This window comes from Sinocyclocheilus anshuiensis, unplaced genomic scaffold (genome assembly GCF_001515605.1).
Source record: "Sinocyclocheilus anshuiensis isolate Anshui unplaced genomic scaffold, SAMN03320099.WGS_v1.1 scaffold984, whole genome shotgun sequence".
NCBI lineage: Eukaryota > Metazoa > Chordata > Actinopteri > Cypriniformes > Cyprinidae > Sinocyclocheilus > Sinocyclocheilus anshuiensis.
In genome coordinates, this window is record NW_015552616.1 from 142,462 (window position 1) to 155,556 (window position 13,095).

At 40.7% G+C, this 13,095-nt stretch overlaps 1 protein-coding gene across 4 annotated transcripts in view; it reads left to right on the forward strand.

Annotated features, from left to right (window-relative positions):
* Positions 1 to 13,095, forward strand: part of LOC107666187 (RNA-binding protein Musashi homolog 2) — a 197,718-nt gene that overhangs the window by 69,821 nt on the left and 114,802 nt on the right. For all 4 annotated transcript variants that reach the window (XM_016457380.1, XM_016457381.1, XM_016457383.1 and 1 more), the window contains exon 2: positions 10,936 to 10,984. In XM_016457380.1, coding sequence (XP_016312866.1) covers positions 10,936 to 10,984 — 49 coding nt within the window. The remainder of the gene's footprint in view (positions 1 to 10,935; positions 10,985 to 13,095) is intronic.

Below are 13,095 nucleotides of genomic sequence, written 5' to 3' on the forward strand. Positions count from 1 at the left end.
GGACTATTACTGTCACACAGAACTGCTCCCTGGGCTCTAGTAAAGACTCCCTTCACAAAACCCCCAGTCATGTTAATCCAAGCATTAATAAATGGAAAGATGTACAACTGTATTCAAATTGTGCTCTGGTGTTTCATCCTCAAATAAAAGGAACGGGATGGGGCGGGAGGTGTCGTGATCAGAGATCTGCAGAAGTAACAGTATCGCAGAGTATCACGTTTTTAGATTCGCCATTGTTCTGCTCTTCCCCTGCGTGCGGTGATTGTCGTCATATTGAATCTGCAGTTAAAAAGGCTTTAACTGCTGAGCTAAATAAAGAGCTACAGGGGGTAAGGCTCTGGCGGGAACTGTAATGAAATGAATGCTGGGATATAACCCTTAATGCTCTCTATCAGGCACATACATCTGCTCCTAATATAACAAGGAGCGCATCCAGCCCGCCAGCCTTTGTGTAAGATTGATATTTTGTTTATTGAAATCTAGGAGTTTCGCTAGTCATTTTGCACCCGTTAATGTTCATAAGATCATTGGTTCGCCTCTGACAGATTTCGTATTCACTTAAATATTGCAAGGTTGAAGTCTTCCTTTTTTCTTTTTTGGCATATGGGAGTGCGGATGTGACTTTGGCCCCTCCGACTACCGGGAAGGTGAGTTCTCAGCTGTCTGAGCCCACATCTTGTCTATCGCTAGCTGTAAAGGACGAGCAAAAATGTTATTGCTTTTTTCATCACGGCGAAAATTACACTGCTTCTCTCCGAGAACGAGCTGAATTTTCACACTCCCAGTCCACTACTTCTGCAGTGCGGCCATCGATCTGAGCGGATGGGTGCAAGGAGGCGGGGGCTGGGGGGGAGGAAGTGAGTAAGCGGGCGAGAGATAGCAAGAGGGAGAGAGTGAGGGAGAAAGGTTAAGCTTGCTCCTCGGCCGCTGGCCCAGAGGTTTGCTGGGGCTTTGCCACGCTGAGGTGCTTGATTCCATTCCCATTTCATTTTGGAACGAAACAACCTTTGTTCTGCTGTCATTTCCCTCACGCACGCTCTGTGACCTGCCACTCAAACCTGCCGTAATGAAAGCCGACACGTCCGGATTTGCTCTTAAATTTGCAGATTTGAACGGAAGGCCTGCCAGTGTTTCTGAAACCCTATTTACATACTAATTAAATGGCTTAATTACTGAATTTTCAAATGATTAATATCATTATAATACTTATGTACACCAAAAACACCAGATGGAGAACATACCATGGCAGTTAGATTGAACAGAACAGTAAATAAACAGAAACAACAGTAGTATATTAAAGAAAACCATGATGTAGTTTTTTCAACCTTTTCTCAACTAGCTGTCACATATTGGGGATATACTTTTTTTCCTGAGGTTATTTATTTATTTATTTTTTATAAATTGTGCTGGGTTGAATGATGGTTAATAATGTATTTTTTTTCTGAATTAACTAATTTATTTATTTATCTATCTATTTTGAGGAAAAAGAATTTCAGTGTATTATAATATGATTTTAGTGCCATCTTGAGTGTACTGTTTTTCAAATGGGACTTCTTTTGTGCAGTTTTTTTTTATTCTGTGGGATTTATTTGCTATTCCCAAGTTATGCATGTGAAATATTGTACTATTCCACTGTATATTGATTATTAATATTTATATATATATATATATATATATGTATATTTTTATATTTCTTCATATTTACTAAATTTTATAGACCAGGGTGGAAGAACACTTTATTTAGAATGCTTTACCTGTGTTGATTTTTTTTTAACAATTTAGTAAACTGCACTTCCTGTTTTTTAAGTTCAACTTCCTGTGGAGCATGGCAAATTCAATTTAAATTCACATTCATGAACCAATTCTTCAATTCAGAATTTTGAATCAATATGGTTGCATGAATTATATACTGCAGTATTTTGAATAATTTTTTTTCTGTCACTTGTAGATTAAAAAAATAAAAATAAATGAATAAAAATAACACCCCCATGTGATATCCTGCTCATATTTCTTTTTTTTTAACCACCATTTTGGCTTGAAAAAACAAGCCACATCTCCAATTGTTGGTGCAACTAGAGAGACATAACTTGAACCTTCCCTTGCTCCCAGGCACCATACTTTCTGATGGAAGGGCCATTCGCCATTCTAAAGCAGGGAAGAAGGCGGATCTGCTTGGCATGTTAAAGCGCCATAAATAAAATGCCATTGTGACCTGTTGGTCCTGAACAGCTTGCAAACAGAAGTGGAGGGTGGGATTCATCAGCAGGCCCTCTGGTCAACTCCACACTGTCCTGACAGTGCGAATAAATCTTAGTTGGCCCACTTGTGCCGTTCCAGTGTCATTCCTCGAGCTGAGTGGAATAATGACTGTCTGTAACATCAGCTGCTGCCCCCTTCTCCAGGCCAGGTTCTCCTAATGCCACCCTGTCTCTGACCAGGGGCTTTCTGGCTCCACGCTCACTCTCATTCTGTCTGGATGCAGGCCCGTAGTGGCAGTCTGTGGCTCACTTATATCGGAGACACTCTCGTGAGGCAGGAACAGGAAGCCTAAATGTGTGGTCCGTTGTATTTTTGTAGCTTTTTGGTTTATTGCAACACTTCAGTGCTGTGGCTGCAGTTGTGTTAAGAGGTAGTTGATATGCAGTAGAAGCTTTGTTTCCCTGAGCACTCATACAGGAGCCAGCAATCTGTGCCAAGCCCCCTGTTGTCACCTTCTCAAGTGCACCACACATTGGCAGTGTTTGCACACTCCAAATCTCGCATTACTTGCACATTTCCATGCCTGCAGGAAATAAATTATACTGGAACAAGCAAAGTTCTGTTCAAACTATTTTTATTTACACTGAAGCATCTTTTAAACCATAAATAAAGCAGTGGATCACTTAAAGAAAGGTATTTTACTTGTGAGAAGGTTGCATTTTTCTCTAGTATCTGGAAGCTAAAATCTGATACTTGGTCCAGAGAGATCTTAGGCGTTATCGCTGATCTTTGCTCGCCGCCCTCTAAAGTTGTTAATAAAAAGAAGGTCTGCTTCAGTGTTTTCTGGGCCATAGAAAGGGCAAAGGGGTCATGTTTCCAGATCAGATTACGTCACCTGCAGTGCTGCACCAGAAGAGACAGTGAGTCATGTTCAGTGCCTGGGAGACGAGCCGCCCTGTTGACAACTCGCAATGCCACTGAATCAACTGGTGCCCTCTGATACAGAGTCTCGGCATCATCTGTTGTTAAAATATCCTATTCAGGGGTTCTCACTGAGGTGAGACTGTCTTGAATCATTACCATCTAGGTGTTAGCGATAGAAGTACAAGGGTTTATGAGATATGTGTGACTTTCATGTTAATTGTATGCATTAATAATTATAAAAATAACTCAGCTTATACATATTTTTACAGTTGACCCCAGATAAGCATTTATTTAATGAAATTATTTATTTTTTATACAATTTCTCAACTGTTACATGCTCATTTTAGTGCTCAAAACATTCATTTACCTGAATGTGTAGGTCAAGATAATTTAAATATTTGAAATTCATTTTTACAATAATAAAATGCTTTCTACAATCCCAACTTAATATGCAAAGTCAGCTACAATTAAGCCATTTTCAGATTGATCACGTTTGAGCATCCTAATTAACTTGACGCAGAAACATTGGGTCAACCAATGGTGTGAGTTTGGGGTGGGACTGTTTGTTTGCCCAACCAATGGCAGACGGTGAGAGTTCTTGCAGGCTGTTTGAAACCAGTAGTTATTTTTTTTCAGGTCTGTTTGATCGTACAGAAATTACACACCTCGCCTCTAAGTATCTGAGTAAATGAGTGAGTCATTTATTGATTTGCAGTATATCAAATGTGTTGTGGATTTGACAAGAATAATGTTCTACTCAGAAAGCATCACAATGTTCCTCAAGGTCACAACACGTCGTTAGACACAAATCGGTCAGCTTTTGCTTTCACGCAATAATTAGTGTCTAGTAAATGAATCGTGATTGTTTCTGGTTCTTGCTGACAGACACTGCTAGATGCCAGGATTTACACAGGATTTCAGTCCAAAGCTCTGTACGCAATGTTCATATGCAATGGCTCTGATAATTAAACCTTTTAAGGGCATAATGAGCTTATCGGGGGGGCTTCCTGCAGAAAGCGATCCTCTGCACCTAATCTCATCTGTTCCTCATCTTTAGACTGTCAGTTAAGTGCGTGGATTTACATACATTTACATCACGCCTCGTCGGCGTGACAACAACGAAGTGACAATGAGTCGATAATGGCATGGAGTAATCTGCCGTGATGAGTGATGTCCGGGCCGTGGATTTTGGGGAGGATGTCTGGAGTTTAGCGTCCTGAGCTGCAGGTGTTGGTTTTTCGTCTCTTTGTGTTGGTCTTTTGCCTTTTATGTAGATGTCCGCGGCGCCGAAAGTCGCTGAAAACAGATTTGCCGCATGAGCGGCGAGCGCCGGCACCGCTGGAACTGAAATCACTGCTTATCCACCCTGCAAAAACAGTGCAGTGATCCCCCACCTCATGAAGGGCCTGTTGTTTGTCAAATATATTTGTTCCCTTTTCACACCAGTGTTTTGTCATGGGTGGTCCTGGAATGAGTTATCAGAGCTGCAGGTGTAGACATTTGACATCAGAAGGAAATAAATATTAGGTTTAGACCTGTGCGCACCGCTTTTGATATATCAGAGCAGCTAATGTCATCAATTATGGATTGGTGAACCTTAACCACAAATGCCCATTCCTTGGAAAAATGTCTCCTTAGAGGCAGTGCTCGCTGCGATTTCATTCTTAAATGGCTTCTGGTGCCTGGATGGCAACATGTTTGCAGAATCTAAGTGGCGGTGTCAAGCAAGGACAGATAGTTGAAAAAATGTGAAATATGATCTGACCGCAGAAAGAGTGTCTTTTTTTGCCATTGAACACCGGGAGAGCCTTATTTTTAAAGCCATCCTTTCTTTTTATTGGGTTGTTTTGATCCGGTGTACATTAATTGCATTGTTTTTCCGGCAACATGAGTATAGCCCAGAGCTGCGCATTTAATCACCACTGCTAAAAGCGAATGAAGCATGCGCTCAAAACGCGGCCACAAGCGATCGCACTCCACTCAGTTACGAATCAGATCAGTGCGAAATTACGTACGAAAAGAAAGTGACTCCTCAAAATTAGAGCTGCCGAAACTCGATACATCGTCCTTGAGCACAAGTAACTGCAGAACAGTCCAGTTCCAAAAGAGCCCTGCTCCATACACATTGATTTTTCCAGCTAAAGAAAAGCGCAGGAACAAATGAGAAGGGAAAAAAAAACGAGGAGCCATGAGCTGGAGGGTGTCTGCGATAGATGAGGGAGTAGATTCTGCAGCCGACGCTGACAGTCACTTCCAATTCCGTTATGCAAATATACGTCTCCCCTTCCACCCAGCCGTGGTGCTAAATGAGACCTGCCTTTGAATATCCATTTCCTCGTCCGCCACTGTTTATTTTTGATCGCCGGGGTTGTTTGCTCGATCACATTCGCGTAAACATGCATGCACGTGTATGATGAGGTGCTGGGATGCGTTCAGACTTCTCTCTCATGTAACTAACTGTGCTATAGATCCACCTGTGTGTCCTGCATCTGCAGAGACATGTTTACTTGGACTGTTTTGTCTGGTTTTCCGCTTTTGGCCCCATATTTTGTCAGTATAGCAGGTTGTTTGTGTTTGTCGCTGAATCTCTAGATGTTAAATAGTTGTCGGAAACACTGTTTGTTAGGGCAGGATGTCTCTCATGAGCTGCTTCTACAAAGTCAGAAAGTCAGTGGCTAAATATATGTATATATACAGTACATATGCATGCATACAGTATGTGTGTGTACAGTATATGTAAGTTACATGTAGGTGTGTTCAATTTGTATTTAATTTATATTGTATTTATAGCTATAAAATTGCATACATATATAACTTAATATTTTTCAACAGATTTGACTTTTTTTTTAAATAGCTATATATATTGTAAAATACTAAATGTTTTTGAAATATGACATTAATTTGTTGAATGTAATTTCCATTTAAAAATTGTTGCAAGAATGCAGTTATGGTGCTTTTCCACTGTGTGGTACGACACGGCATGGTTCGGCTCGGCACTGTTTGCGTTTCCACTGCAGTTCAGTACCGCTTTACAGTGGGCGGGATTATTCACATGTCGTTATAGTTGCGCCGCCTCTACTACCACGACTCCTAAAAAAAACTTTTTCATTTCACGTCGCCCCATCAAGCTCTCGCTGGATCCGCTCCTCTGCTATCAACGAGAGGAACGTCTGTACTTCTGCAACAGACAACAAAACTTTTTGGTTGTTAAAAAAAAGGTGCGCTCATTCAAAACAGTTGCGTTTGATCCTTTGCTGGCTGTGCTGATTTAAATCTAGCGGTTCTTTTGTGTTTGTGTCGCAAGTTCAGTGACACAGGTAGTGACGATTCTCTCCGGCCAATCCGTGATCAGCACCATGCAGTGGAAAAGCGCCATTAGAGACCCCAATGGAAACTCTGTGTGAAGCTATTGTCGGTTTCTATTGCCCATCCTCTCTGCTTTCTGTAAATGCTGTAAAGAGGCAGAAAACCCACTGATGCTTTTGTCCCCTGATAAATAATTCAATGCGTCTGATTAAAATTTTTTGCAGCATGTGTTTTGGAGATTTCTGCCATGATGTGACAGGCACGCACACGTTAGTTTGACACGAGGAGAGAGGTGGAGTCTGTTTTTCTTTCCTTACTGTCTGAGATTTAGCGAACGGTGATATGGCAGGTGGTAGATTCCACTCCCTGGCGGCTGAGTGAATTTAACCAAGTGTTGGATTGCCTTCTCTCCATCCCTCGCCTACATGTAAACACAATCTCCCCCTGTCTGACTGTGCTTCCGCCGGCTTGTATTCCCCCCCGTCCTCCCGCTGATACCTTCCACAGTTAATAAAAAATGGCCCCACAGACTTTCCAATTATATTTCTTACTTAAATGAAAACATGTTGTCAAGCAGCTTTGCACAGCTGCCATACAGGAACACACCGATCGAGACTGCACCAGGTTTACAGGAGTGAGCTAGCCATTTAGCTTCAGGACAGTTTGATAGATGCACTTTTTTGGCTTTTACGTTTTTTTGGAAAGCATTTTTATGTTGTTGTTTTTATCTTATCTCTGTTTTGGCTTTTTATTTTATTTATTTATTTATTTATTTATTTATTATTTTAAATACATCCAGAAAACTGTGAATAGGAGCATTTCTCCAAAAACATTCGTCTCTAAACATTAATGTTTGAAGGTTTTTTTTAATACCTTTTATTTATTTATTTGCTTTTGTTTTGTTTTTATATTGGGCTTTTTAATTGGATTTTTAATTACATTTTAATTTTTCATTTATTTATTCATATAATTATTTCAGAAAGCTATAAATGAACCATTTGTACATTGATTCCCTCAATGGGATTTTTAAGCATCCAAAACAACTGGACCAATGGCAAATAGAAAACAATTGTTATTTTTGCATTTTTTTATGGTGACGCTAGTAGCATGGAAATGACTCACTTCAGTTGTAAACATCATGTTTTTTCCTGTTGTTTTGAGGTCGGTTAGTATTTGGCCCCTGGTTAACTCCACTGCATGTTGTGTTCTCTGGCAATATGAGGTCACAACCCCCGTGTGCTTTTCTTCATAACAGTCCAGCTATAAAAGCCCATAAAGGCCTGTGTCTCATAGGGCCGAATGAACGGCCCCTGCTAATAAGAAGCATAAATCTCAAAGACGAGCTACAGTTGGTTTTCACAAACTACATTTAAACGCTGTTTTATCGACACTCAGACAGGACCTGCCCCTTCTATGCCTGTCATAAAACAGGCATTACCGTGGCATTTACTCATTGTGCCGGGTGCACAGCGCATATTAGCCACTGTCCAAGCTATGGACAGCCAGTAAAAAGGCCACTTGTTCAGTCAATTATCAGTAATGGTGTTTAATGGCAAAGTGGCGCGACCACCTAGGGTGTGCCATGGGGGCTTTTAATGGCACCATCCTTCTGGGCCTGGGGAGAATTTGCACAATTTGCCATCCTGCACCATGTGCTGCCGCGTCCTTCCAGACGCCGCGGTCAGCTAATTAATTCCCCACCACATCAGAGCGCTGTAAGGCCACTTGTTTCGCATCGATCGGTGCACAACGAGCCCGGGGTCCCGCCATCCCGCGGCCCCTCAGGGTCGCAAGAGCTAACAAGTAAAGGTCAGGCCATTTCGAATGCGGCACCGTCGCATATGCAAGCGCCATTACTCTCACAGACTCTCCGGAACCTTCTGCCACCCTTCTAAGAGAACTTAAAATGCCCCTTCCTCCCCCCTGCTGCGTTACTAGATAGGAAGAACTCTAAGAAGAGCTTTCTGTTCTTTTCCATGAATCTAGTCGCCCCTTTTTACCTCATCTCTCTCAGTGAATATAAAAGCGGGACTGTTATCTGTGGGGGCCGCCCGGCCCCCTTACATACTAAAGAGACAGCTATTATCCTTCAGGCTTTTCTTTCACAGAAGGAGGAGAGAGCGGACCTAAGATTAGGCACAGACCTGGTGTGGGACCACGCTCACCTTTGTGCCGTGTCTGTATATGTGTGTGTGCCCTCAAGAGCTTCTTATCCCACAATCTGATGGCCGCTGGCAGGCTGAATCTATCCTTGAATACTTGTCCCCCTATTGAAAGGCTGAATGGGTCAGGGTGGTTTGGAGGCAGCAAAGCAGGACTGAAGTGTGAAGTTGTGCATTAGGTCATCGAGAATAACTAGAGAGCGTTTGAGAATATAAATATTGAGGGGAAAAATTGAAGCAGATACATAAGAGATTTCATTGTTTTTAAATCAGATTTTCAATAAATATAATGATATAGGCGAAATGTGCACTTTAATTATAATATTTCACACCTACAATATCAGTATATTTATATGAATTAATTTATGAAAAAATTGTATTTTTTGCTTTTTTTTTAATTTTGTTCAACTTTTCACTTTTCAGTTTATTTACTATACAATGTTATATATTATAGTATTCAAAAAATTGAAGCAAGTATAGAAATAATAAATTATTATATCAATGTTTAATTTTTTCAGTGTTTTATGTATTGTATATTTTGCCTTTCAATAATAATAAATTGTAATTAAAATTTTCAGTTTCTCTATATTATATATAGAAATTAGAAAAATGCAAATTAGAAGCTTTTTCACTAATGGCCTCAGACTTTATATGTCAAAGACAGGTGACATAGGTTCTCACTGTATGAGAAATATGGAGTGAGGGTGAGAAAGAGAGAGACTTCATGCTGGTTATGAGGAGAGACAGTTACATATGAGCCTGAGTCGAGGGCTGTCTCCTCCCATCATGCTTTAGTGCAGCTGTAGCCAAGAGACTCTCCTCTTTCTGGACAGAACTATATGCTCCGGCTACAGGCCTATAAACTAGCATCCACCAGCTTGGACAGCATAATTATAGAGCCGACATACATCACTGCGATTGTGAAAGGCAGGCATGGTGGTTTATATTGCTGCATTATAATATTACACAGTTTATAGAATCTCCCTGCTAATGCTAGTAGTTTCTCAGAAAAATCCATTTACATTGGCATCAACATTTTCATTAGATGCTATGATGTTTTAACTACATACTGCAAGATAGAAACTGAGTATTACCAAGAAACCACCAATTTAGTGCCCAAAGACTTTTTGTAAGAATAAACAGCATGTTTATACAACATGTGAGGGATGATTCTTGTCTTGTTCCTATATATATGTATACACATTCATTCATTCATGGTGTATTTATTTATTGTGGAAGAAACGGAATCATACAGAAGAAACATACTTTAAAAAAAAAACTCATGTTTCCAGTGGTCATTTATAAAACATGTTTCCCTGAACATACAGTAGAGCGCTGTTTTAGAGGAACATAAATATGCATTGAGTGATAGCGGAGGATAACAGATTTCCCTCAGCCTCTATGAGAGCTCCAGTCAGTGTGATCTTTATTGGAAGTGATTGAGGGTGATGAGGATCTTTAACGCTTGCAGCTCTATTGTTCTCTATGGGGCTGAGTGACTGATGGCTCCTTTTGTGCCGGGAAGGTGTTTTTCCAACCGTCTGTACTTTAGGGCTAATCTCAGGGACCTCAGGAAGGAGCATTGGAGTGTGCGTGTGTACGTCAGCATGTGTACGCCAGGCATGGCATGCACTTTTTGTGCATTTATTAGTGTGCGTGCATGTAATGTGAAAGAAGCAGAAAGGAGCATGTTCAGACGTACTGTGGGATGTATAAAACCCGTGGCAGTGTGTTTGTGAGTGTGAAGACTATGGCTGGATGCACTCTGAAGTGTGTCCTTGCAGACAGGGTTTTCCTCAAGGATGAACAGGCCTCTGTCAGGGTCAGACAGGATGGTACCCTTGGGCCTGTGGAGGGATATCATTCCTCACAGAACATGGCCATGAGCAGCTTTCAGATCTGTATGCATGTGTAAATGCTTTTAGGCTCCAGTAGTTATCTATTTAAGTAGAAGTGCACAAGATGTTACAATATCAAAAAAGGCTGTTGTTGAATACCTCAAATACCAGAAATTTCAGAATTCTTGATAGCCGTTTTGACAGCCAGGCTCAAACCAGTCAACCAAGCTATGAAACCAAGCAAACCAGCTTAGGCTGGTTGAAACTGCTCTTTCAGTTATTAATATTTGAATAAATATGTACAAATTCAGCTAATTAAAATAATATGTAGATCTTGTAAGTAATTATTACGTATTAATATTAATTTAATATTGCTTGCTTGAATAAAGTAAATACAGTCGGTCTGGTATTGTTACATTTTTTATTATTATTCTAGTGTAAATTTCAACCAAATCACTGGCAGTTTTCACCTTCCTTTACTAATTTTTCTCTCTGTTCTCTTACAGGTAGAGGATGCTATGCTTATGTTTGATAAAACTACAAATAGACATAGAGGTAAGAGCCCATTTGTTTTGTGTGTGTATCTGTTTGTGTCTTTGCATGCGTGTGTAATGTTATTATGAATGTCCTTCAGTTATACTGTGCCGTTAGTCGTGCAGTTCAAAGTTACGCTCTGAAGCGCGAGTTTTCTGTAGCAGTACAGGAGCCCTTGTGCTGTATTTTACATTATAGCATTATATCTTCAAGGACGTTTAATTTGAGCCCTGAAGGTCAAGGCTAATATGGTCCAATAAAAGAGCAGCGATTTCCACTGTAGCCAATCCATCGACTCTATTTGATTAGTCCGACATCTACCATTGGATGTGCAGGGTGGAATGTTTCTCGGTCATGTTCACTCACGCCTGCAGGCTTGTGAAAAATGTACGATATCTTCAGACTTATGATATACTGAATTTGAGGTTATTGCTCACCTGAGTGATGTTTCTATGTCTTTATTTCTGAGACTTTTTTTCTGAGAAAGAATGAGCTTAGTGGAATGTTACAGGGATTTGGGGTGATTTTTTGGGGATTTTTTTCATTTTATTTGAGTCATCAAGTAATTTTTTTGATAGAGTAAAGGATGAGAATGAGAGTTTAAGAGAAGAAAATTAGAAGAAGTGACATGAGAAGAGGGAAGGAAAGCTAAGGGGAAGAGAGAAGAGAATATGTGATGAAAAGGAAAAATTATGTTAGAGAAGAAGAGAAATGAGAGGGAAGGAGAAATGGTGGAGGGGAAGAGAAATGAGGAGAAGGAAGGAAAAATGGGAGGGGGAGAAGAGAAATGAGATGAAGACAAGAAAAATTAGATTATAAAAATAAATGAAGGGGAAGAGTAGAAGAAGGTATGATAAATGATGAGAAAAAAGAAGAGAAATTAGATTATAAAAATTAGGAGAGGAGAAGGAAAAATATAAGAGAGAAATAAGGGGAGGAGAGGAGATATAAGGAGCATGAAGGAGAAATAACGGTAAGTGAGAAGTAAAATATGGAGACTGAATGAGAAATAAGAAGATGGGAGGAGAAATGGTGGAAGGATGAATAGAAATAAGGGAGATGAAGAGAGGAGAGAAAATGAGACGAAGACAAGAAAGATGAGGGGGAAGAGAAAGGATGAGATAAGGAGAAGAGAAATGAGTGTAAAGGAGAAATAAGAGGAGGAGAGAGGAAATATGGGAAGAGGGGATGAGAAATGAGGAGAGGAGGGTAAAATAAAGGCAGAGGAGGTGGATAGCATAAAGGAGAGGAGAGAAGAAAAACTGGGAGAGGAAATGAGGTGGGAAAAGAGAAATGAGGAGAGGAGGAGAAATAAAATGAAGAGAGAAGCGAAATGTGGAGATTGAAGGAGAAATAAGAGAAATGGGGAGAGGGAATGAGAAATGAGGAGAGAGGGGGAGTAACTAAGGGAAGTAGAAAATAAAAATGAAAGGAGATGTCGGTGCCAATAGCCTAGTGGTTAGTGTGCCGACTTATGGCACAACTGCCTTCACGGCGACCCGAGTTTAATTCCCATCTTGAGGTTATTTGCCGATCCTGCTCCCCTCTCTCCTCCCAATGCTTTCCTGTCTCTTCTCTATTGTTCTATCAGATAAAGGCACTAAATTCCCATAAATATAACTTTTTAAAAAATTATGTAAAGAAAGGAGAAATGAGACAAGGAGAGGTGGTCTTTGGTCAGAGTGGGCTGTTGACTTCATCCAGCTGTGATCCCCGTGTCTTAGCAGTGATGCCTTTATAAAGGTGAGCCGAGGAATAGCTAGCAGCTTTATGCTACAGTGTTCACAGGTATAACATCCTCCTCTGTAGCGGCCTGAAAGCCACGAGAGAGATTCTTAGCCTTGAGTGGCCTTTGTATGGGCTGAATGAAGAGGCCGAGGAGCAGCGCTGTGTCTTTTATGCTGCATAAGTGGCTTTCAGCGCTCACAGATGGGCAGGTTGTGGAAATGAAGTGGACGGTATTAATCTTTCAACCTGAGATTTGCCTTTTAATCCATATCGGTCATATTTTAAAGGTGAGCTCACGTGCGTGTCTGTGTTTGAAAGGTGTGCAGATATGCATTGCCTTTCGTTATTTTTTTTTCTCTTTCTCTCTCACTCACTCCCCCCCCCCCCCCCCCACCCCCTCCTTC